Source organism: Lygodium microphyllum, chromosome 5 (assembly GCF_053477565.2).
Source record: "Lygodium microphyllum isolate KBCC chromosome 5, Lygodium_microphyllum_v1.1.10, whole genome shotgun sequence".
Taxonomy (NCBI): Eukaryota; Viridiplantae; Streptophyta; class Polypodiopsida; order Schizaeales; family Lygodiaceae; genus Lygodium; species Lygodium microphyllum.
Window position 1 is genome coordinate 75155870 of NC_141139.1, and position 27445 is coordinate 75183314.

At 42.0% G+C, this 27445-nt stretch overlaps 1 protein-coding gene across 1 annotated transcript in view; it reads left to right on the forward strand.

Annotated features, from left to right (window-relative positions):
* The first annotated feature begins 3957 nt into the window (after window positions 1–3957).
* Window positions 3958–27445, forward strand: part of LOC148035999 (uncharacterized) — a 55437-nt gene continuing 31949 nt past the window's right edge. The window contains exon 1 of the mRNA XM_087678002.1: window positions 3958–4192. Within this exon, the coding sequence (XP_087534128.1) occupies window positions 4076–4192 (117 nt within the window). The 5' untranslated portion in view covers window positions 3958–4075. The remainder of the gene's footprint in view (window positions 4193–27445) is intronic.

Sequence of the window (27445 nt, forward strand, 5' to 3'; positions counted from 1 at the left end):
CGTGGCCATTCAATGTCCTGCACCCATGTGATGTTGCATGCCTAGAAAATATTCCAGTCTCTACACCTAGTCGTAGTATCTCCAAGAGGGGCATCCTCTCTCTCTCTCTCTCTCCTATGTGTAATGTGTTACTATTTTCTTTAAGATTTTTTTAAAAAAAGAACGAAGCCATTGTCGTTGTCAGTGTCTTTGCCTGGCCTGTTATCATCATACATCATCTTATGCATGTGTCATCACGACTGAGTCACCATCATATTCCTCATCATCTTATGCATGTGTCATCACGACTGAGTCACCATCATATTCCTCATCATCTTATAAAAAAGGATACACCATCTTGCAAAGCCACACAGTGATCATGGAAAGCTCGCATGCGAATGAGGAAAGGTCGCTAAGCAATAGTGAGGGCTAAAGGCTATATAATGCTTAGTAGGAGTCATGCTAGTCCACGAGCACGAGAGAGAGAGAGAGAGAGAGAGAGAGAGAGAGAGAGAGAGAGAGAGAGAGAGAGAGAGAGAGAGAGAGAGAGAGAGAGAGAGAGAGAGAGAGAGAGAGAGAGAGAGAGAGAGAGAGAGAGAGAGAGAGAGAGGAGTTTGAGGAAGAAGTAGCGAGAGAGAGGGAGTTAGAGAGAGATAGTGTGAAGAGAGAAGGATAGCTAGAAGAGAGGTAGTTAAAGAGAGACAAAGAGAAGAGAGATAGTGGGAAAGGAATGAAATAGAGAGAAAGTTAGTATTAGATTATCTTTTCCTTTTGACCTAGATACTCCCTTGCCTTTCTAGACTCTATCATGTTTTGCCTCGTCGAGCTTTACCTCAAAGACATATGGTTTGGAGGTACTATAAGGGTCCAAACAACATGTTAGAAGAAGTTTGCTCACTATGATGACCCTAAAGTAGCGAAGAGTTGGAGTAAGACAAGAGGTTTCATGTGTGAACAAAGTCCCATCCACATCAACTTTTACTCAGGTGACATTAGATAGATTTAAAGTAATCTTGATTGAGATTGATTGAATGACTAGTTGAGTAATGTTATTACTTATAACAATAAAGGGTAAATAATAGTTTTTATCTATCCTTAAATTATTGTGCATTTAGGAGGGAATTCTAGTTTATATGTCCTTAGAATATAGAAATGAATTGTTCATTAGGAACTAATCATGGTTATCCCTTAAAGGATGGAACTACTAGGAGCAAAGGTGGATGCCTTGCTCATGCATGTTAAATTATTGTATACTAATATGTTTTACCATCTAGGACAAAAGCTTAGGACCTTTGAAAAATACAAAGCGGGTTGAGAGGTATTATGCCCTAAACACCAAGGGGGACTATTATGTATCGCTTTATATGATTGCACTCTAGGAGAAATAAGTTGTGGATTGTATATTTTCTTATGAGATATTCAAAAGAAAATGTTTTGGTTTCTAATGAAATGTTTTAAGATAAGCCTATTGCTTGGAAAATAGATGGCTTTCTAGTTAGGAATAGGCTGATTGCCATGTTTGTGGATTTTGGAAGGAGATATTGTGCCCTCATGGGTGGATTCTTGTATATGCCCTAGGTCTTCCCCAAGACTAGTAGTGGCAAAGCCCTTTTCTAAGGGGCTAGATTTGTCTGCAATAAGTGCATCAAGGACCAACCTAACCCTTGCAAGCTTATGATGGTATTTGTAGAAGGCCTTAATGTTAGATAAGGGTGGATTGGTGTATTATACCCATACATGGATATCCAAGTATTTTAGATATGGGTCTCTATATAAGGGATAGAATGCGGGCACTCCAAGGTGTAGTTAAATATATTGCTTGCAACTGATTTCAAAAGACCATTTGAAATTGCAAAGTCAACATTAGAAGGATGATAGGAGACTATAACATATAACCCATGTTTCCATTTCAAGTCGATGCTTGTGGGGTTGAGGTGGAGCCTCCTTTGTGGATAGACTCAAACAACTCAAGATTATGAATGTACAATTATTTTAATGAGTTTCGAGCAGTAATAGTCTTGATTACTTCTTGATGGACTACTAAAATATGTGATATTGACGTTCATTTATATAGGCACATTACAATATGAGGCAAAATGGCAACTAATTTGAAAATATGCATACTTGATTTTTCTAATCTGATGATAATGGAGCTTTGCCATGGCCTTGTTGTGTCTCTATTGTATGCTTGTGTGTGTGTGTGTGTGTGTGTGTGTGTGTGTGTGTGTGTGTGTGTGTGTGTGCGTGCGTGCGTGCGTGCGTGCGTGTGTGTGTGTGTAATAGCTTAGAGTAGTTGGCGCTAACAAAACATCCCCCCTTCCCCCCCCCCCCTCTGCCGGCCCCCCCATAAGGGTCCAAAGAACATGTTAAAAGAAGTTTACTTGCTATGATGACCCTAAAGTAGCGAAGAGTTGGAGTAGGACAAGAGGTTGCATGTGTGAACAAAGTCCCATCTACACCAACTTTTGCTCAAGTCCCATTAGATAGATTTAAAGTAATCTCGATTGAGTAGATTGACTGATTGATTGAACGAGGAGTCAGATATTGTTACTACTTATAATAATGAAGGGTAAATAATAGTTTCTATCTATCCTTGATTATCCTTACATTATTGTGCATTAAGGAGAAAATTCTAATTTATAACATCCTTAGAATATAGAAATGAATTGTCCATTAGGAACTAATCATGATTATCCCTTAAAGGACGGAACTACTAGGAGTAGAGGTGGACGCCTTATTCATGCATGTTTAATATTGCATACTAATGTGTTACATCATCTAGGAGAAAAGCTTAAGACATTTGAAAAATACAAAGAGGGTTGAGAGGTATTATACCCTAAACACTAAGGGGATTATTATGTATCACTTTATATGATTAAACTCTAGAAAAAATAAGTTGTGGATTGTATATTTTCTTATGAGATATTCAAAGGAAAGTATTTTGGTTTTTGATGAAATGTTTTAAGATAAGCTTGTTGCTTGGAAAATAGATGGTTTTCTAGTTAGGAATAGGCTAATTGCCATGTTTGTGGATTTTGGAAGGAGATATTGTGCCCTCATGGGTGGATTATTGTATATGCCCTAGGTCTTCCCCAAGACCAGTGGGCAGAGTTGTTTTCTAAGGGGCTAGATTTGTTTGCAATAAGTGCTAGGATCGGCCCCAAATGTGAGAGGTCTCTCCATAGGGAGGACGTTAGTTTAGGAGGTGACAAGGGTGTTCGGGGGGTTTTAGCCATAAATTCCTTGGGCCGCATCAAGGACCAATCTAACCCTTGCAAGCTTAGGATGGTATTCCTAGAAGGCCTTGATGTTAGATAAGGACGGATTGGTAGATTATACCCATACATGGATATCCAACTATTTTAGATACGGGTCTCGGTAGTATAAGGGATAGAATGCTGGCACTCCAAGGTGTAGTTAAATATATTGCTTGCAACAACTGATTTCAAAAGACTATTTGAAATTGCAAAGTTGACACTAGATGGATGATAGGAGACTATAACATATAACCCATGTTCCCATTTCAAGTTGATTCTTGTGGGGTTAACTTGGAGCTTCTTTTGTGGATAGACTCAAACAACTCAAGATTACGAATGTACGGTTATTTTAACAAGTTTCGAGTGGTAACAAGTTTTGATTGATGGTGCCATTTAATTTAGTACCACTCATTCATTCACACACACGCACACACACACACACACACACTCTCTCTCTCTCTCATGTGTGCTCGAACATGCATCACATTAAAATATGTTAAGGTGCAGAGTGTATGCATAGGGTCATTCTCATATTTAGAATGCCACTTTGCAAGTGCAAGTCAAATATTGGCACCAATGGAGAGTATCAAGAGAATCTTGGCATGAAGCCACATGAAATGTACCTTCAAACCCAAGGGTTAGTTTGTAATTTTTTAAATACATAGGCAAGTAAAGCAAGTAGTAGTACTAAGTAGCATTAGAAAATGCATCAAAGGCTTGTAACTTTTCCGAGGGGATGAAAGCAAGGTTCTTCTGATTATCACTTTTAGTTGAATCGCCCTTTAAATTTTGTCGTGTGGTTGCTTGCTGATAGTCGACTAGTTTACCAGCGGCACGTCATGGCGTCGTTCTCGTTTTTCAAGCCTTCCAAGCCAAAGACGTCATCCGAGCTTGTCAAGGCCACCAGATATGCACTGCTCGCCTTGGAAAACTCTGACGCTCGCCTTGTCGAAAAGGTTCGTCATCTCTCTCTAGCTCTCTCTCTAATCGAAATAGATCGCAGTCCAAACAGCCAGAATTTTCACTTTCTGTGTCTTCATTATCGGCATACACGCACAAGTCAGGACCATGACAGTCGTTGTTCATGAAAAAACCGATCAGCAATCGCTTGACTTATCATGCCGTTCATTGTTCATTGATGCCAATTATCGGGAAGAAAAGGTTTTGCAGACTCTAGATAAGAAGTCTCAATATTGATGATATCAGTTGTTGATCTTATCCAAAATTCCGCTTAGAGCCTTGACAAAAACCCAGACTTTCAAGTCGAAGGTTTTTGTTGAATTCTCGAAAATGATTTCCGTGAAGAAGTTTCAGTTGTCGTAGTCTTTAACTCGATCTTCCTTGGGCTGCACGTTCAGTCATTGTGAGATCCAATGACTAACAAGGTTCTTGTTCATGAAAATCGAGGGTCTCACATTTCCCATTGATGAAGTTCGAGGTCCAATAATGCATAAGGTCTCCCGTTCCCCATTCATGACAAATGGTAATTTTTTGTGCTACATCCAACAATTCACGTATTTTCTCATTTCTCATTCCTGTAAAATAATCTTATTATATTAGGTTCAAATTATTATGGCCCTCTTGTTAACGAATAAAACCATATATTGTAGAAAACAATACTGTCTTTTCAGCAGGGGTTTTACCATGTGTAAATGACCTTTTAGATTGCCTTCCTGCATGGAAATGTGGCTTCTTAGGTTCTCCTCCTTGCTGTGCCTTATTTGCAAAATCAAGCTTGCTGCCATTAACAATAGCCATGTGTCCTTTTAGTAATGCATGTGTTGTATTTGCATTCTCTATTAGTTGCACTATACTGGTCTCTCTTGACTTGGTGCAATAGTTGCGGGTTTCTTTGGGTAGACCACAACAATAATTCTCAAATGACATTGCGAAAAAAGCTAATTGACTACAAGTTTGCCCAAAGGTTATTATTATACTCTTCCAAATCAGCACATTAAGTTGCATCCAGTACATGCCAAGCTGTTGTCACATGCACCTCAAAAGTGTTTGTGAGCCATTGAGAAGAGAAATGTGCTTGAAGAGTATGCAATTTCCTAGTGTCTACCCTTGCATCAAAGGGGTAGTGCACCACAATCCATAGAAGGGCATTCCTTTCGAGAAGGTGGCTACCTTGCGTACTTTTGAAGGTTTAGAGAAGTCGACCCCCGGAGTAGGCTGCATCAAACTGTTGTATAAATGTCAATGCCTTTAGCCTATCGTATACACTGTTGAAGGTTTCAAAGTTCACTATTGCCCCATCTTATTTGTAGTCCTTAACCTTGCTAAAGGTGCCAAATTGTCATCATCATCATGCAGCCGACTGATCAAGCTGCTGTCCTGCCTCACAAATGAAGCTACACCTTCAATCTCCATGGTTGCAACATCCAAACCAACAACAGCCAACAAATAGGGGGTGGCTGATCCTAAGGAGATTGAGAGACCTAGAAATGACATTTCGCATGTTCCAAGTGCACCCAAGGACTGCCCATTCAATAAGCACCCAAACTTTGACCAAACATTCATTAATATAACTTTCAAAGTTTTAACCTCAAAAACTCAATGTTCCAAAGGTTCACTTACCATTCTTTGGCCTTGCCCCTGCGCTACAAGGCCTCGACTTTGCCCATTGTATGTCCAATACCCATGTTCCTATGCTACAAGGCCTATACTCTTCCCATTGCATATCCAATATTCCTCGCATGTCCAGTACCTTCCTTAACCTTGCCCAAAGATGCCAAATTATTATCATCATGTGGCTACATAGGCGATGGATTAAGCTCCTTGCCTACCTCACAAATGAAGTTGCAGCTTCAGTTTCCATGGTTACAACATCCAGACCAACAACAAATTTGATAGAACCGCCAATAAACAGGGTGTGGCTGATCCCAAGGAGATAGAGAGACCTATAAATTTCACATGTTCCAAGTGCATCTATTGCCTATGGAAGAGCTGCTAGTTCAGTAATTGCCCAAACTTTGATGAGATGTTCATTACTATGACTTTTAAAGTGGTAACTCTATAAACTCATTCTCCCAAAGGTTCACTTACCATTCTTTGGCCTTGCCCTTGTGCCACAAGGCCTAGACTTTGCTAATCACTGAGGTATTTCAACGATTGGTGGTTAGTCCAAATAATGAGCCAGGTGTCGTACAAATAATGACGCCAAATTTTAAGGGCTTGGATGACCACCAATAGTTCCTTCTCTTGAGTTGTGTAAATCTTTGGACATATGTGAGCTTATGGCTCTCAAATGCAATGGATTAGCTACCATAAAGGTAGATAGTAGGTGCATGATTACCTCGTTAATGAAATGTGTGCCTTGGTTACTCACAATGTTGATGGGGCAGTCGAATCGAGTGATTACTTACTCCCATAAGAAATTTTGTTGTGGTTTGCATGCCATTCTTTCACATGGCTCTAGCTTTAGCTCACTTGGTTAGGTAATCAGTGGCAATGGTAATATACCTAGCCTACGAATATTGGGCTGTAGGACTATGAGTTGATATTAGTCTCATCACATTCCTTCTCCTCCCCCTTAAAGGGATTGGGTTGGAATTGGAGAGACTGTCCTCATGGCTGTGGGCACAAATGGAAAGTAGGCAATGTGTAGCTCGGCTAATTGTTGTTGCTTGTCTTTTATTCGAGCTTGCAAAACCGCCAAAAGGGACGAGTTTGCATCAGATTTCATGGAAGAAGATCCCTTAGGATGGTGGCCATGCATGTGTTCGGGTTTGGGAGAAGATGGTTGGGCACCCTCCATGTAATTGAGGTTTATTTGTAGCCGGTGCATTGAAAGGAGATACAATGTGAGAAGCCATGATGTTAGATAAAAGACAACAATGTAGAAAACAGAGAGGGTTAGAGAGAATAGAGTATGGAAGATTATCATAGAAAAGAAAACACGGATAGGAGACGTTTGGGAGATGAGAGTTGAGAGATTAGAGTTTGTTGTGATAGTAGAATGAATAGTATACAAATTGCATTTAATGCTACCTTTTTTTTGGTTACAGGTAGGGGGGCTGCTTAGGGCTCTGCTTTAAGGGCTGATGTTGAGATAATCAAACGACTTTTTAAGAAGTCAACAAGTTCCTTGAGGAAGATACTTGATTAACACCCACTTGGTTAGAAAGAACACATGGGTTAAAGATGACAGTCCACGAATAAGCTTTAACACCATGCCTCCAGTAGAGCATTACCAAAGTTTCATTAAAAGAAATGCGTTTCTAGAGAGCATCCATGTCCCACAAGCCAAACCCTAATTTTGGAGGATCCACACTTCTATAAACAGACAGGCTGCCCACCACTCTGCCCCAATCCTATTTTGCAGATTGCTGGCACCTGTCTCTGCTGTCCATACCCCCTTTGCACAGGATATCTCAGTCTGAGCTGCTGTCCACTGCTGTTGGTGCCTGCTTTCGAACCCTTTGTACATGTTTGAAGACTGCTTTCAGCCTGTTGTCATCATTTGGATTGCTGTGTTTACTGCCATATGATCTGCTGCAGCCTGCGTTTGCACTTGACGACCTGTCACCAGCATGCCACATCATCAGCTGACCATGTGTTTGCTGTTCTAGCCCTGCTATGACGCCTTGCGGCTTGGGTTTTGCTGTTTACAGCAGTTGCTTGGCTGTCATGTCACCTCAGCTGGCTGTGTTTACTGATTTGCTGCTCCATTTGACACTAATCTAGTCTTCATAGAGCTACATTTGCTATGGCCAAACATCTTTAGAGGTTGTTTGTTTCCTTTTGGGATTCATTACAGTATGGCACTCTCTCCAATTCATACTATTTGCCTGAATCCTAGAGATGCGGGAGTTTGGGGCTTAGTATTTGCTTTGCGTAGCGTGTTTGCTGCATTGAGCATCATATACATTCATCATTCATAAAACACACTAAAGTTCCTTACATAAAACATATCCCATATTTTTTTTCTCCCCTTCACTAACACCCACGGATGGTCGTGATAGCTCGTTTGTTTTGTGGTGTGTTGGATTTGATCATCCTGTTGGAAAATGACAGTCAGCTATGGAGGAGAGAAAAGAGAGGCAATGAGAGTGTGCTAAAGCAAAAGAGTAGAGTGTACTTGTTGAATTGAAAGAATGAGAATGAAAGGTACAAGATAGGTCTAAGATAGACCTGTCAGAAGTGGTGCAGCAATGGAAGCGTAAAGAATATGCTGAAATAAATGCTGAAACACAAGACAGAAGAAAGAATGAACACAGTAGACAGATGAGAACTCAGATGTATGCTCGGGAAATGGAATCCATATCGAACACGAGACAGCAGCATACAACGGTGAGTCATTGGCTGCGTGGGCTCCTCAGCACCGGCTCCTCTCTCCCAGAAGGATCTCCACTGATGGCTGAAGCACGAAAGACTGTGGAGGAGGAGCCCTATAAATAGCCACAAAAGTGGGGAGCATAATATGTAGGTCGGCCAGCATTTAATGCTGGTCGGCCAGCAACAAATGCTAAAAAATACATCATAAATGGCCACAAAAATGTGCCATAAAATACTGCATAAAATGCTACATAAAATGCCTAGCCTCTGCACACAGACTCACACCATGAGCTGACTAATATCTGCTAACACCCTCTCTCAGATCATGTGTGATCGGATACAATAAAATAGTACAATGATGGAGAGTCATAAACTACACAACAAAGAAACACCAGAAGGACCATGGATGTTCAAGCGGTGAGTGGCCAGCCCACCACCAAGAAGCCTCGGAGAGTATCTGATGTCGATGTCGATCGTACCAACAACACCTGAAAATAGAGAAGAATCATAGCAGCTCTCTGTGTAATGTCACCTATGTCACTCAGGACATACAAAGCCAATCTGCCAAACATGTCTCTGAACATGTGACCATGGATTCCCCGCCTTTGGCCAAACCACCAAAGTGTCCCCTCATGTGAGCTCCAGACGAAAGCCTCTCGCTCTCTGTCAAGAAGAACAGCTCATCATGAACCCAGAAATCAACGCCAGTCTCTAGGATTTCACTGCCGGATACCGTCGATGCGTCAGGGACATCCCTCTCTGGAACCTGTGCACCTGTATCAAAATATAGATGAGGCACTGCAGCCCCACCAACACCCGCTCACACTCCCTCTCTGGCACAAGAGAGTCGTGAGGGATGACATCATGCCATCATTGGAAAGCAGCTGTGGAAGGGGCCATCAATCCCTTCCCACGATCTGAAGAAGAGGATCCCTTCCGCGTCTTGGACTTCTCCTTGGACGGAGGATCGGAGTCGGAGTCGGATGAAGGAGAGGACTCATCGGTAGAGTCAGCATCGCGCTTCGTCTTCTGCTCCTTCTTCCTGGAAGCCGCTAACTTCTTGCAATCCTTCCGCAAATGTCCCTTCTTGCCACAGTGGTAACACTGGGCCTTCGACTTCTTCTTCCCGTCACCCCTCTCTGAAGCTACATAAGCCTCACCTCCATAATGTGCCGGAAGCCGCCCCTGTAATCTCAAGGATGCCTCATGCTCAAGAAGCATCGAGGTCATATGTGTAAAACTGACAGGAGTCGATGATATCTGCGCCCGCAAAGCATTGGCCACTCCATCAAACTCCGGGGGGAGCTTGTAGAGGACCGTCCCGACAAGATGCACCTCGGGAAGAGCAAATTGCATGTTCCGAAGCTGGTCCTATACCTGCGTAACACGAAGAAGAAAAGACTGAATAGTATCTTTCGGCTCAAACTTCATCTGCTGGAGCTGGCCATAAAGTGTGACGGCCCACATGGTGGAAGGTGCCTCGTACATCTGTTGCAACTTCTGCCATACTTCAGGAGATGTCCTACAGGAGGTAACCGCCGGTAAGACCGCTTTAGAAATACACCGAAGCAACGCCGAGTAAGCACGGGCATCGTCCGAGTCCCATGTGAGCACTGCTTCCTCATGGTTGTCCTCATCAAAGTCTTCAGGAAGAGGAAAAGGATGGAGAGGGCGAGCAAGAGCTCGACAGACGATGTACCATAGCCGCTTCTGCACAAACCAAGCTTTCATGACAGCACTCCATGTGAGATAATCAGGTCCATGTAACTTATCTTCACTTGAGGTGCACGGAGGGGCCATCTGGAGGAGGTAGAAAAGAGAAGTAGAAGAAAAGAGGGTCGTTGGGAGAGTGAGCACAGCCAAAACGCAACCAAAAATACCAAAAAATAGTGAGTTCACATGCAATATAACCCAAAGGCTGACCAAAATAAGCCAAAAGCTACTGCACAAAGTGAAAAAATCAGGTTAAAACTGCCAAAAACAGCAAAAACGGCTTGAATAATCAGAAAAACAGGCAAAAATAATGCTGTAAACAGCAAAACACAGGCTGCAGCAGTGGAATGAAAGAAACACGGGCAGCAAAGAGTGGAACAGTAGTAAACGCAAATCTAGCCAGAAAAACGCAAAACGCAAATGCTGAAACACTGTCGCCAACAGCAAATCAGCAGTCGCCAGTAGGAAGGACAGCTGGCTGATCAGCAAGAAGGGTGTAAATCCTGAAATCAGCAAGAAAACACAGCACAAATAGGTTGCAGCCTGAAATCTGATACCATGTCAGAAGTGGTGCAGCAATGGAAGCGTAAAGAATATGCTGAAATAAATGCTGAAACACAAGACAGAAGAAAGAATGAACACAGTAGACAGATGAGAACTCAGATGTATGCTCGGGAAATGGAATCCATATCGAACACGAGACAACAGCATACAACGGTGAGTCACTGGCTACGTGGGCTCCTCAGCACCGGCTCCTCTCTCCCAGAAGGATCTCCACTGATGGCTGAAGCACGAAAGACTGTGGAGGAGGAGCCCTATAAATAGCCACAAAAGTGGGGAGCATAAAATGTAGGTCGGCCAGCATTTAATGCTGGTTGGCCAGCAACAAATGCTAAAAAATACATCATAAATGGCCACAAAAATGTGCCATAAAATACTGCATAAAATGCTACATAAAATGCCCAGCCTCTGCACACAGACTCACACCATGAGCTGACTAATATCTGCTAACAAGACCTAGCTCTAACTCAACCAGAGTTAACTAACTCTTAACTCTAACTCTAAGAGTGGTGACATAACTTTAGTTGTGTTCACACTAAGAACTGAAAAAGAACTAAAGACTAAAAGATTGGGCAATGCCCATAGAATTGGCAAATTCTAATACCCTCCCGCAATGCCAATGTGTAAAGTACAAGAATGATCAATCACCAAAGGGTAGCAAGTTTAAGGACTTGCGAAAAGCCTCAAACTTCTCACGAGGTAGTGCCTTGGTGAAAATGTCTACAACATTTTTCTATGTAGAAACATACATAAAGCTGATCTCTCTTGCATAGCATCTCTCTCTGACATAATGGCAATGCATCTCAATATGTTTCATCTGAGCATGAAACATAGGATTTCGTGCCATTGCAATTGTACTCTGACTGTTAGAAAGAATGGGTGTAGGACCCTCCAATGGTAAATGTAGATCAGCCAAGGATTTGTGCAACCTTACACATTCCACTATTGTCATGAAGGCTACCATGTACTCAGCCTCATAGGACGAGCTAGTTACTGTAGACTATTTTTTACTTAGCCATGAAATGCATGAACGGCCTAAAAAAAACACTACTCACCTTAGATACTGCATATTGAATGTCAAGGCATGTGTTGCAAAGATAAATAAGACAGTCAACGCCTAGTTGTAAATTGCAACATCAGACATCTCTTCATCGTCATGCATAGATAGCTCGAAGCCTGGCTCCATAGGAGTGCATATAGGTTCGCAATCTTGTATATTAAGCCTATGTAACAACTTATTCACATACTGTGATTGTGACATGATGATACCATGTTGATTTTGGGTAAACTGAATCCCCAAATAATAGTGTAGATAGCCCATATCTAATATAGCAAATGCACGTTTTAATTCAGCCTTGAAATTTGCAATTTTTGCTTCTGAAGGTCTAGTGAGCAACATGCCATGTACATAAAGAATGATAATCAACAAGTCCCCCCCTTCATTCTTAATGTATAGAGTGGGAACAATTGGACTGTTTTTGAACCCTTTGCTATCTAAATATGCATCAATTTTAGAGTGCCATGCACGAGGAGCCTATTTGAGACCATAAAGATCTTTGTTTATCTTGCATACCATGTGCTCTTTCTCCTTAACCACAAACCCTAGAGGTTGTGACACGTAAACATCTTTGCAGCCATGGCAATTATACATCTCACCATACTCATATGGGATGTAGAAGCAAAAGTCTCTTCATAATCTATGCCCTTTTTCTGTGCATAGCCTTTTACTACCAACTGTGCTTTGTACTTGTTAATGGTACCATCAGCCTTGCATTTGAGTTTAAAAACCCACTTTGTGCCAATGGCTTTCTTGCCAAGTGGTAAATCCACAAGATACTATGTAAAGTTAGTGGCAATAGTCTAACTCATCTTGCATGGCCTGCATCAAATTTATATCTTGTTGAGCTTTATCCAAGGAAGTAGGCTCATCATTATCCAATAGTGAGCTCATAAATACATGCTCATCACAATCATCTACTTCCGTAAAATCAGCCAAATGGGCTCCCCTTGCATCATGTGCTGCATGTCTAGCAGCCCTTCTAGTACGTTGAGCTAAAGGAGCATTCATTTTACTTTGTTGGAGAGTTTGTAACAACCATCTCAGGACTGTTTTTGCTGCATTTACGAAAGCCCTTTCATACTGTATTGCATCTTCCACTGCATGTGGCAAAACATCATCAATACCCTCTTGTTGAGGTGCATATGGTGCAGCAACAACTTGTTGTATTATGTTTGTCCGGCCATTTACAGTAGGCATGGACTCCAAAGAAAGTGGCAAGAGACCCTCAAAGACATCACTAATGTCATAGGTGGCTGGCATTTGAAACTAATCATGTGAAAATGTAGCATTTTCAGTAAATATGACATCCCTATTGACAAAAACTTTATTTGCGCATGGGTCATATAAGTGATAGCCCTTGCTTTCCGAATTGTAGTGAGTAAATATGTGTTTTACAGCCTTGTCATCGAGCTTCCCATGAAGCTCTTTTAGAACATGTGCCTAGGCTATGCAACCAAATACTTCAAAGTAATCAACCTTGGGTTTCTTACCATGCCAAGCTTCAAATGGGGTGATCGTCTTTAGTGCTTTAGTGGGTGCACGATTCAACACATGATTTGCATATTGAAGGCCTTCTAACAAAAAATTATGAGGCAGCCCCTTGCTTTTGAGCATACAACGAGTTATCTCCATAAGAGTGCGATTTTTCCTTTTAGCAACACCATTCTACTGAGGAGTCATTATAATAGTGGCTTGATGCGTAGTGCCACAATCAAGCAAATATGTCCCAAAAGCATGAGACATGTACTCCCCCCCTCTAGGCTCTATCTGTGCGAAGTGTCCGTACTTTCAAGCCAGTTTTAGCCTCCAGCTTTGCAACAAGATTTTGTTTTCAGCCCATACACCCATGTATATCGAGAGTAGTCATCAATAAATGTAACAAAGTAAAGATGACCTCCAAGTGCACGTGTCCTCATGAGACCACAAACGTTAGAGTGAATAAGCTGCAATTTCTGGACAACACGTACTGCACCATCCTTTTTGAAGGTAAATCTATGCACTGGAGGCAATGCATCTACCATATGACACCTTTGAAGGGTCATTAAACTTCCAAAACTCATATGTCGGTAGCATGCATGCCATAGCCCTGCATTTTGCATAGTAGGCGATAGAGTAGTGACTGCCAGAGCATCATGAGACTGTGCACCATAGGCATCCAACAAAAACAAACCCTTATACAAGGTCCTAGACAACCTAAGTGTATAATCCATCAGTAGATTTGCTGGCTGATGTCTCTTGGACAGACAAACTGGAGTTCTTTTTCTTCTCTTTGTCTAATTTCTTACTGTATTCATCAATATAGTGACTTGGATTTTTGCAATAATGATATTTTCCCTTCTTTTTAGACTTTTCTATGTCTTGAACAACCTTATTTGATGGCTGTTCAGCATCACCCTTTAACTGATTTTTTGCATTTTGCTTAACTTTTCCTTTGCCTTTGAACTTGGAAAGCATAGTCACATCTCCTGAATACAATGCAACATTCTTCTGAGTATATTCCTCTTGCAACAAGAGGCCTTCCAACTCCACAAATGTAAGGGATTGCTGCCCCCCTCAAAGACAACATCAAAGAGGTGTGGAAACCGAGATATGACTTTAGAAGAGAGTTCAATGTGATGTTTACCAATTCACTATCCTGAATGATTTTGTTCACATTGAGCAACTGCTTGTGCAAATCCTGTACGAGTAAGATGGTCTGTTATGCTGTCACCCTCACCCATGTTCACATTGGCCAACTCTCTACGAAAATAAGATATTTGGGTCTCGTTACATGCTGCAAACATATGCTCAAGTATATCCCATGTTGATTTTGAGGTCTTATAAGACTAGATGTGTGGAATGATCAATCTTTTCACTGACAAGGCAATCAAAGAAAGTGTCTGTGCATCATTTGAGTCCTATCTTCTCTGATCTTTGGTAGGAGGGGAAGGAGGGACAACAACACCTGCAGCTTGTCCTTTATTGTTACACTGAGGTGTTTGAGGTGCAATACTTCTTGTTTAAAGTATAGATTGTACTCCTCAGAGATACTAAAAATCCCCTTGGGATTATGCAACAAGTACCAAACTGTTACACAAATTCCAAAGTGTGTCCAATTTTACCCAAATTAGCACTTAGCCAAGAAATAATAGCAATGCACTGCTGTACTATACTTGGCTCATAATGCGTGCTGTCAAAAGTATAAATTACATCAACTTAATGCTGATTCTTATCAAAATTTATTGAAATTTCTCGAAATTTTATGCTCAATTTGACTGTAACAGCAATTAAATGCTTTGTTATACCGCTTGTTTGCTGCCTTAGAATGCATGTTGGGCAGAAGCTCAAAATTTCTTCCTAAAATTTCAAAGAAATTGAAGAAATTTGTATGTTACAGCTTGAATCTTTGTAGCAATGTTACCTCGGGGTGCGTGCCAACAACAAATGACAGTTGGAATCTGCCTCATGATGCGCGTCGGAGCCTCTAGGACCAAAAGCCCCAAGTTTCTTGTACAAATGTCGATGAAATTGTGCAATGTCCGTCTCTCCGATGAAAATTCACACATGAGACTGTAAATCAGGCAAAAGCCCCAAAATTTTTGGTGGGAATTGTCAAAGAAATTGTGACATTTCTTTGAATTAGTTGTCAATTTGAACTCTTGGAGCAAAAACTGACAAAAGCCCCAAATTTTGGGCAGCATGAGTTGAGATTCGGAAAAAGATGGCCAAAATGGATGGGAAATTGCACAATTTTTGAAAAAACCCCAAATTGAAAAATTAGGGTTTTTACACTTTTTAAGGCTTGCAGAATCGTAGGCATGGTCGAGAATATGATAGGCAGAAGTGAGAAAATAAGGGGCAGAGATGAAAACAAAAGCAACTCCTCCAAAACAGTAGCTTCTCTGTTGCGTGTAGGTTGCATACAGGATTGGGCGTAGGGCTGCGCACAGGCTGAAAACAGCAGCAACTTGTCCTTCTCTTCCTTGGGTAGAGAGCTGGCTAATAGCAAGAGGACCTTAGGTGTGGCTGAACTGAATTTGTGCGTAGAACCTGCTCTGATACCAAATGTTGAAAAATGACAGCTAGCTATGAATGAGAGAAAAGAGAGACAATGAGAGTGTGCTGAAGCAAAAGAGTAGAGTGTACTTGCTGAATTGAAAGAATGAGAATGAAAGTACAAGATAGGCCTAAGATAGACCTAGCTCTAACTCAACTAGAGTTAACTCTAATTCTAACTCTAAGAGTGGTGACACAACCTTAGTTGTGTTCACACTAAGAACTGAAAAATAACTAAAGACTAAAACATTGGGCACTGCCCATAGAATTGGCAAATTCTAACGCATTCCTTCTTATTTTCCCCAAGGGGCACAAACCACTACTTTAAAAAAAAAAAAAAAAAGTTCAAAGTGGTTTTGTGTGCCTTTGTAGGTCCACTTTATCCAATGCCTTGGCTTCTTTGGGTGACCCGTTGGGCACCTTTGGTAAGATAACCATTGCCTTTGTAGTTTTGGTAGGTCACTTGGTAGTTGACGAGTGCCCTTTGATCAATGCCTTAGCTACTTTAGGGTGGGACGCCTTGGGATAAAAACGGGCTTAAGCTTGACAATCCCTTCTTGGTTTTAGTTTCGGGCCCGAGATGGGGGTGCTGAGCTAAAAAATGCATGCGTTTCTATAGATGGTATGTGTCCCATCAGCTAAATCCTAATTTGGGAGGGTCCACACTAATATAAATAGACAGTCTGAGCCCCAATCCTGTTTTGTAGATTTTTGGCACTTGTCTCTGCTGTCCATATCCCATTCACGAAGGAATCTTAGTTCCAGCTGTTGTCTATTGTTGTTCTTCATCTGGCGTCTGCTGTCCAGCCCTGTATACCTATTGGTGACTGGTTGTAGCCTGCTGTCATTGCTTAGACTGCTGCATTTACTGCCATATCATCTGCTGCAACCTGCATTTGTATTTGATCAGTTGTTGCCAGCCTGCCACATCATAAGCTGACCTTGCATTTGCTGTTCCAGCCTTGCAACGACACCCTACAGCCTGCTTTTTGCTGTTTACAGCAGTCACTTGGCCACCACGTCACCTCAACTGGCTGCATTTACTGATCTGCTGTCCTACTCCATGTGACACTAATCCAAGTTTCATAGAGCTGTGTTTGTTGCCATCAGCCATTTTCATGTAGATCACCATGTAAGAATGCAGTCTTTACATCCATAAGTATGAGCTCCATATCTTCAGCTATAATCAAGCCCAAAATGGTTCTCAATGTAGTCATCTTGACTACAGGAGAGAAGATCTCATCGAAGTCAACTCCATGTTCTTGCTTGTATCCCTTCGCAACCAATCTTGCTTTCTACTTTGGCGAGGAACTAGAAGTGACCTTCATCTTGTAAACCCATTTACATGGAAGGGTTTTCTGCCCTTTAGGCAACTGCACCAAGTCCCAAGTGCCATTTTTCTCAAGAGATTCCATTTCTGACAACATGGCTTTATACCATTTCTTGCTGTCCTATCTGTCCATTGCTTTCTTGAAGCAAGATGGTTCACCATAGTCTATCAACATGACATATTCAGCCGCATTGTTTGCACCAAGAATGAATCTATCAGGTTGTCTAGTAGCCCTAGATGATCTCCTAACCCAATGATCATTGTTTGCTGGTTGTTGAGCATTTTTTGCTTGCTGTCCTGGCATTTCAGCTTGCAAATCAGCATTAACAGCTTGCTGTCCTGGCTGTTCCTGCACATGTAGTGGCTCATTATTATGGGTAATAGCTAGCTGGCTGATCATTTCCAGTATTATTTTTTGCATTTGTAGGTTCATTTACAGCAGGTATTTACTGCTGTACAATAGGCACATTTTGCTATTCAAAAGGTATTTCTTCCCGAAATACAACCCTACAGACCTCCTTAGTCCTTTCGGGCTGTTTATGCATGTGATCTTCTCGGAAGATAACATCATTGTTGCATACTACTTTTCTTTTCTCGGGATCCCATAATCTATACCCCATTTCACCCTCGTCACCATATCCTAGGAAAATACATTTATAGGACTTTGGCTCAAGTTTGCTGCATTTTTCTTTACGAATGTGCACAAAAACCTCGCAGCCAAACACTTTTAGGTGAGCATATGAAGGTGGTTTGCTCGACCACGCTTCTTGGGAAACCAACCCCCCCCAAAAGACCTATTTGGTGACCGATTAATCAAGTGTACAGCTGTTATAACAGCTTCTGCCCAAAAACCATGGGATAATGCAGCATGAGATAGCATCGTATGGACCTTATCTTGTATGGTCCGATTCATATGCTTTGCAACTCCATTTTGGGGTGGATTATGAGGGGCGGTGAGCTCCCTCTTTATCCCTTTACTGTCACAGAATGCCTGAAAGGCCTTGGACACATATTTCCCACCATTGTCAGAGCGAAGACACTTAAGTGTTTTATCAGTCTGATTTTCAACCAATGTGAATAATTTTTTAAACTTGTCAAGCACTTTATCCTTGCTATGAATAGAATAAACCCATACCTTCCATGTAGCATGATCGACAAAGGTGACAAAATATTTATTTTTTCCTAAAGATAATCCTGGCATCTAACATATATCGGAATATATTAACTCTAGAGGAGAAGATTTCAGCGAAAGAGACTTCTTATGAGATGTCTGTGCATGTTTACCATAAACACAATAATCACAATGCTCAAAATCAGCATAACGAAGACAAGGCAAGTAACCCAAACGAGAAAACACTTTGATTCCAGTTTGACTCATGTGTCTCAACCGGCCATGCCACAAAGAAACACTTGGCTGCTCGGTCACTGCAACAACATGATTACTCACACCAGATACATGGAGAGGATATAAGGTATCGCTTTTATAATCTCTGGCAATTACTCTAGATCCCTTACAGATCTTCCATTTCCCATCACCAAAAGTGGTATGAAATCCACCATCATCTAGCTACCTTGTGCTAATCAAGCTCTTCTTGAGCTGAGGTACATGCCATACATGCTAATGTGTGAAGATAGAACCATGCTGAAATTGCAACTGCACATTGCCAATACTTGCAATGTCACATGCACAGTTGTCCCCAAGATGGACAACACCATGTCGACCCCATGTATAGTCAGAGAACCACTCATGATGAGGGGTGACATGAAAGGAAGCACCTGAATCTAGAATTCAAGTATGCATGTCATCTTTTGTATCTGCAAGTAAAGCATGTGTACCAAAATATGAAGAGACCAAGAGTATGTCATTTTCAGTATCACTGTCATGAGTGACTACATTCACCTCTTCAATTTTGACACTGCTCTTCTTAGGCTGGCTGTCTTTCTTCTCTTCCTTGCTATTATCTGTCTTCTTGCCCTTTCCTTTCTCTTTCTCCCATTTGTAGCAATCACGTTTAAAGTGACCTTTCTTGCCACAATGATGGCATTCAACATCCTTGCCACGTGATTTATTGCATCCCTTGCTATTAGTTTTACCTTTCTGTTGTGATCTGCCCCTAGTATGCAAAGCACTGGAAGACTTACTCGATGCATTGTTCTGCCAATTCATTTCTTTCATGAGTAGAGCACTCTCTACATTAGCATACAAAAGAATCACATTAGAATTGCTCATAGCAGTTTTGAATGTATCCCAACTCTCTGGCAGAGTGCCAAGTAAGAACATAGCCTTAAATTCTTCATAAATCAAGAACTTCAAGGCAACCAAGTGGCTGAAAATGGAGTTAAACTCACTCAAGTGAGTAGACATTGCTGTACCCTCTTTCATACGCAAATCCATAAGCTTTTTCAGCCAATACACTTTGCTTGTAGCACTCTTCTTTGCATAGAGTTCTTCTAGTCAAGTCCAAATAGCATATGTAAAATCCAAACCTTCAATGTTAAACAGCAAGGCATCAGAAATCGATAGCTCGATGGTTGAGCGTGTAAGCTCATTTAACTCATCCCAATCTTCCTATTCCATGTCTGCGGGCTTTGCTCCTTTGGTCTTAATCGGCTTTGCCTGCTTCTTCTGCAACAGGATATTGTAGCATTGTTTTTGCCAAACAACAAAGTTATGTGCTCCTTTAAGCTTCTTAATGTGCATGAGATTACTGTTGTCACTGCTGCTAGCCATGATTTTCAGCCCAAATGTGACAAAAAATTCAGCAAATGCAGGCCCAAACTGTCACACAAGTGACCAAGGTACAAAGAAATTCCAACCAGCAATAAATGACTATGTAGAAGCAGAAATTTCAGATCTGTAAGTAAATTTTCAGAGGCACCAAACCATGTGCTACAGCACTCCACAACTGAATACAACTGTTTCAAGGGCAAATACATCACATTACATGAGAAGTCCCAAATTTTAGCTGCAATTTCTGTTGTACATGTACCCATGGGCATAAAATTTGACACGCACAGTAAAAAGCCCAAAATTTTTGTGCTCAAAAGCCTCGCAGCCAAACACTTTCAGGTGAGCATATGAAGGTGACTTGCCCGACCATGATTCTTGGGGAACCCCCTCTCCCAAAGGATTGAGGGCCTTCCTTGCTTGAAGTTAGCTCAAGATGTCTGTAAAGCATGTCAGCTCGGGAAGCAGCACCATGTAAAGAAAAATATCCTAACACAGAAACATAAACAGAAACCGTACGACAAAACACAGACTGATAAAAAGAACACAGTTAGGATTAGCGTTAGAGTAACTCAGAGACAATGAACACGGTGAATAAATGAAATGATATGACTACTAATAATACGATGCTCATGTAGCAAACATACTATGCAGTGAATGAATATTGAACCTTAAACTCTTGTATCTCTAGGATGAGGAAAGGGGTACTGAGCTGAAGAGTGTTGTACTCCGAACGGATCCCGAATCGCAGCAAGGCAGCCTTCGGATGTCGAATACCAGCAAATGCAGCAGTGAGAAACTGGATCTGATGCACACAACAGTGAGGAGAGAGAGACTAAAAACGGAGCCTGCAGGAGAGAAAAATACTGAAAACGCAGGCAGGACAGCCTGCAGGAGAGAGAAAGACTAAAAATGGAGCCAGCAAAGGTAGCAATGAGAAGATGGATCTGATGCAGACAGTAGTGAGGAGAGAGAAAGACTAAAAATGGAGCCTGCAGGAGAGAGAAAGATTGAAATCGCAGGCAGGACAGCCTGCAGGAGAGAGAAAGACTGCAGCGATTGCAGACAAGAGAGAGAAAATTGTAAGGGCGGCAGCTGGACCGTGCAAACGCAACAATTTGCTGGCGTGGCAGGCTGTACGACAACAGTGCAGATGAACAGTAGTCAATCGCCAGGCAGAAACAACAACAATCAGCATGTGGAGGGCTGGAAACAGGCGCCAAACTGTAGGGAATTGTGATGGACAGCAAGGGCTGAGATGTCCTTCGTGACCAGGGTGCGGGCAAGAAGCTGGTAACACCTGAAACCTGCAAAAATGAGATTGTAAAAGAGTGGAGGGCTGGCTGCCAATTTATAGAAAATTAGGGTTCTAGATCCTCTCCCACTTAACTTTCTCGATCCGCTCCATGTTTTAGGGTTTTGGCTGAAATAAGCCTAAAATAAGCATGTTTTGGGGCTGTTTAAGTGGCTAAGTGCATTTCTTAGCACAACATACCATACCCCATTCCCTCAGCAGTTTACATATAGAGCTGAGATGTCTCTTAGATTGATTCACATTGATCTTTGCGGGCCAATATCCATTGCCGCCTTAAACGGCGGGCTGTACTTCTTTGTGATAGTGGATAATCATCCTAGATACATGTGGGTGTACTTTCTTAAGCATGAGTCTGATGCTTTCACATATTTCTCTGCTTGGGTGCTGTTGGTTCATAACCAGACAGGTCTTTGTGTTGGTTGTATGAGGAGTGATAGCAGTCGCGAGTTCATCTCCCATAAGTTTTTCGAGTATCTACAGTAGCATGGCATCTCTCGCCAGCTCATCTCTACCAACTCCCCCTCTCTAAATGGAGTCATAGAGCGTAGGAACCAGACAATCATGGAAATGGCACGCTCTATGCTGTTCGCAGTAGAGCTTCCTAAGCGCCTTTGGGTTGAGGCTACTAACACTACGATGTACAATCCCAATCGGTGCCTGAATGAAGCTCTTCCTCAAAAGGCCCCGTATGAGGCATTCTTTGGCTCTCGGCTTGTCATATCCCACTTCCAAGTCTTCAGGTGTCATGCATACACACATACGTCTGATGATAAAATAGGAAAGCTTACTCCCGAGTTGATCTCCTTATCTTTGTCGGATATTCCTCCGAAGCGAAAGCCTATTGTTTGCTCGATACTCATACAAAGAAGGTGGTCGTTAGAAGAGGCATCATCTTTGATGAGGGATATCATACAGTTATCTGCATCGGATTGCAATCTGATTCCTCTTTCCACATCATTGGAGATTGTGCCTACTATGCTTGGTCTACTACCCGGTTATGACCTACTTGCGGATTCTTCAGCTCTCGGGCCCCCTTTGCGAGACCCATTATCTCACTAGTACCAGCAAACCAATTCGGAAGGACCTAGAAGATTTGCCCGACTTGCACCTCAGGCATCATTTGCGTTGCTGTTTATTTTGTTCACATTGCGCATTCTGAGGCGGATATATGGCAGGAGGCTCTTCAGCATCCTCAATGGCGAGAGGCCATGGAGAAGGAGCTAGAGAGGATTGTCCGAAATGAGACTTGGATATTGGTGGATCATCCAAGCCACAAGAAAGTCATCGGGACGAAGTGGATTATTAGGACTAAGCTAAAGGATGATGGGACTTTAGACAAGTACAAGGCTCACCTTGTTGTGCAAGGGTTTTGATAGAAGCATGGTATTGATTATGAAGAGTCCTTTGCACGCACTGCGCTGTTGACATCTTTTCGATTATTACTCGCGCTAGCCGCTTACCACGGTTGGCCGATACATCATATGGATATTAAGAGTGCCTTCTTGAATGGTTATCTGGAGGAGGAAGTCTATGTGGAGCAACTACCAGGATTTTCTTGTGTGAACTCGAGGAATAAGGTATTCTGCTTGCAGAAAGCTCTCTATGGGTTGAAACAAGCACCATAGTCTTGGTTCCATAGGATGATTGAGTTCTTACAGACTCACGGATACCATTCTATCCCTTATGACCCAAACTTATATGTTCAATCTATTGCAGAGAGAGTCACCTATATTCTGCTGTACCTTGATGACTTACTCATCACAGGCTCAGATTCTACTGCCATAGCCGAAATCAAGGCAAAGCTTAGTGCTACATTTGAAATGACAGATCTCTGCTTGTTGTCTTACTTCTTGGGGATGGAGGTAGTTCTATTTGGGGTTGTATTTTTGTGTCACAGTAGAAGTACACACTTTAGCTCATGGAACAGTTTACTGTGGATCAGACACGTTTAGTGACGTCTCTGGATTCTATTGTCCACTTGTCGAAGTATAATCTAGGTCAGCCATTCGATGCGCATACCTGTAGATCTGTTGTAGGGAAACTACTTTGGCTAATTCATACTAGGTCAGACTTTGCTTACTTAGTCAGTATTTTACAGTACCTAAGATGTCACATTGGATTGCATGTCTTCGTGTGCTGCATTACTTACGGTGTATTTATTCTTATGGCCTCACTTATGGTTCTGGTTTATGTTTGCAAGGGTACATTGATTCTGATTGGGCAAGAGATCTTGACACCCAGCGTTCCCATTACGGCTACTTTTTCACCTTGGGCATGGCTTCCATTTCTTGTCCTAGCCGTAACCAAGAGACGATGGTGGCTTCCACGACCGAGGCTGAGTATAGGGTTGTCTTTGATGGCACCATCGAGGCCATCTACCTGAGGAGCTTATTGGTGGCGCTTCACTTCCCTTGTGACTCTCCCACCATTGTCTATTGTGACAACCAGAGTACCATTGCCCTTGCGAATAATCCAATCATCACACCACGAATGCTACATGTGGGAGTCCACTTTCACTTTTCCTGAGAGCAGGTTGAGCTAGGTACTATTCGTCTAGAGTTTGTGCCTTCATTAGACAATTTTGTAGATATTTTGATCAAAGTGGTCAACTGGCCGGTTCTTCAGTACCTTCTACCTAGGATTGACTTGAGCATACTCTCCCCTATTTCTTCAGATTGACAGGAAGAGGGTACTTTGCTCTTGCTTTTCCTTCCAGTTTGAGAGGAGGCGGCTACTACTTCCCTTAATAGTAACAATGATAATGCTTATAGTTTTTAGACATTCATTTATTCATTTATTCATTTATTCTTTTGTATTGTACTTATGTACATTTGTAACTTTATCCGCACTGTCAAGATGACATGATTATAAAAGGACACTTGGGCTATTGAACAACTCCCCTGCGAGGGCACTGTGTAAGTGGCACCATTGCATTGCATTTTACGTGAGCATGACATCTTGCATCTCCCTTTGCATTATCCCATGTATTGGCATCTTGTTCATGTAAATATGCATCTATGTGTATTTATCCCTTTTTGGTCTTTTGGAGTGGTCAACTTTGTATCCGCCATATTCGCGGCATTGCACATGGTAGTCTCCAAGGCAATTATTCCTAGCTTGCTTGTTTGCTTTGCTTGTTTTGCTTGCTTCACATCTTTGCTATATTTGTGTCACCCATATCTTAGCCATTTTCTTTCTTCACCGACACCTAGTAATGGTAGGGATAGTATGTTTGTTTTGTGAAGGTCTTGGGTCTGACCATCCCTTCTCACTCTCCCGTTTGGAGCATGGATACTAAATAGGACAAAAACTGATTTGAAACCCTTACTTAATGTCAAATCTATAAAAACTACAAAGCCCTAAGAAAAAAAGTCCATAGCTGATTCCATTCGCCTTTGCAGGACTTGGTAGGCCATCGGGCAATTGCCATGCACCCTTTGCTCAATGCCGTAGCCTCTCTGGGGTGATCACTTAGGCTCTATAGTCTTAGTAGGCCACTAGGTAACCGGTGTGCACTTTGTCTTATGCTCTCGGTGCTTTGAGATGGGATGCCTTAGGGTAAAAGATTTATTTTTAAAAAAAGGGGGGCTTGGCTAGCTTACTTCTTGTGGCACCATTGTTGGGTTTGAGAGGGAGTATTGAGCTAAAAATGCAATAGCTTCACTTACACAACCTAAAACATGCTTAATTAAGGAAGAAACCTTGTTTATTTAAAAGAAATGCGCTCCTAGAGAGTGTGTGTATCCCGTAAACACAAACCCACTTGGGAGGACCCAAATTTTCTATAAATAGATATGCTGGCCTCCATTTAGCCTTAATCTCGTTTTTTTAGGTTTCAAGTGTTTTCAGTTTGTTGCCCACACCCCGTTTGCGGAGGACATTGCAGTGCAAGCTGTCCATTGCAGTCTTCACTCATCTAGCACCTATTTTCAGCCCTTTGTCTCATCAGTTTGCTGCTGTTTCTAGCTAGGCAACTGCTGCTGTTTGTCATCAACTGTTGTACAGCTTGCCACATCAGCATACTGCTGCGTTTGCAGGCCCCATTTGCCACCTTGTCGATTCTCTCTCTTTTCCAGCTGTCGCTATCTTCTTAGCTTGTCTCTGTTGTTTTCTCTCTCCTGCAGCATGTGCTTGTCGTTTTCTCTCTCCTCACCTCTTAGGGACATGGAATGGCCATTTTCTAGCTTCCCCTCCTAGTTCCAATCTATTCTCAAACTGTCCCAATCTTGTCCCCTTGTTAGGGCCCCTCTGATGGCGACAAGGAATGTGAATTCTAGACCCTATTCGCATTCCCATTCCCATTCCCAAAACCCATCCCATGTCACTATGCTGCACTTGCGTTTTTAGTTTTTTCTCTCTCCTAACTTGCACTTTTAGTCTTTCTCTCTCTTGCACTGTCGTTTGCATCAGATCTAGCCTTCCTTCGCTGCGTTTGCTAGTGTTCGACATCCGAAGGCTACCTTGTTGCGATTCGGGATCCATTCGGAGTATGACACACTTCCCAGCTTATTACCCCTGCCTTGATCCTTGAGATACAAGAGTTCTAGGTATAGTATTTATTCACTGCATAGTGTGTTTGCTGCATGAGCATTGTCTATTCAATAGTCATATCATTTCATTCATTCTCTGTGTTCACTGTCTTTGAGTTACCCTAACCCTAATTGTATTATTCTATCAGTCCGTGCCTTGTTGTACGATGTTATTTGTGTTTGTGTGTTAGGGTATTTTCTTCACACCTATTTCTTTACTTAATCCATCAAAGATAAGAAGAGTGTGACCAGTTCTTCATGATGGGAAGTCTGAAATATCAAATGCTAGTTTGTATGCTTTGAAAACAAGTATTCTAGAGAAATTTAGTGTTAAGAGCACCTATGCTTTGATACCATGCAAGGAAATAAGCACTTAGGAAGCTGACGCGATAGGAGCATGAATGAAATGAACTCTTAAGAATTTGACCTAAGCATTGTGATCGAGAACCCTAGGGTTAAAAGAGTGCATAGAGTGTATGAATCAATATGTGTAACAAAAGAATACTCAAAGAATGGAATGAAATGAAACATGAACTAAATGAATGATGATACCATGCTCTACCAACTGTAATGTAACTGGAGCTGAGGCAGAGGCTCGATTTAGAGGTGGAATAGAAACCCCAGTAGGTCACTGTTTCTTGAAGAGTGAGCTGAAGGGGGCAGATGGAGCTGGTGATGATGTCACAAACAGCAAGATGAGTGTGTCATACTTTGACAGATTACATATTGTGCAAATCAGCCAGCACTCGGGCGCTGGATTTCTCTATCTTGCTTTTCTAGGGTTCTGAACTCATAGGAGCATGAATGAATTGAACTCTTAAGAATTTGACATAAGGATTGTGATCGAGAACCCTAGGGTTAAAAGAGTGCATAGAGTGTATAAATCAATATGCGTAACAAAGGAATACTCAAAGAATGGAATGAAATGAAAGATGAACTAAATGAATGAATGATACCATGCTCTTCCAACTGTAATGTAGCTGGAGCTAGTAGGCCACTGTTTCTTGAGGAGTGGGCTGAAGGGGGCAGGTGGAGCTGTTGATGATGCCACAAACAGCAAGATGAGTGTGTCATACTTTGACAGATTACATATTGTGCAATCAGCCAGCACTCTGGCACTGGATGCCTCTATCTTGCTTTTCTAGGGTTCTGTCCAGTGTGCAGCAGCAGGGAGCAGCAATCTAAAGGTAGATGGTAAGGTTGCAGCTTGCAACATCTGTGTTCGACAGCAACAGTAGCAGTGTGGCCTTAGGAGCGGCAAAATGCAGCTGCTGAGAGAGGAAACAGTGATGTAGCAGCCTGCTGTACTGCGTTTTACAGCAACAGCAGCTGTGTTTCAGTTTGGATAGCATGGGAGGGCAGGCCTGGATAGTGTCAATGATCATTGGGGCAGCAGACAGTGCTGCCTCTCTCCTGATGAGGTCATGGAGAGATGACGGAGTCCTTGTCAGCCATAAGGATGATGAAGCTGAAGGCTGATGAAGAATAAGGGTGCTTACTTGATGAGGATCAGGGGTAGAATGGCCATGCCCTAGAGGCCTATCTTTTAGAAGTTTTTGAGGAAATTCTCCAGACTCATCTTTTTGAAATTTCGAAGTGTTTTGGGGCTGTACGAGAGCTGAAGAAACAAGCCAATGAATTTTGGGGTTAATTTAGGC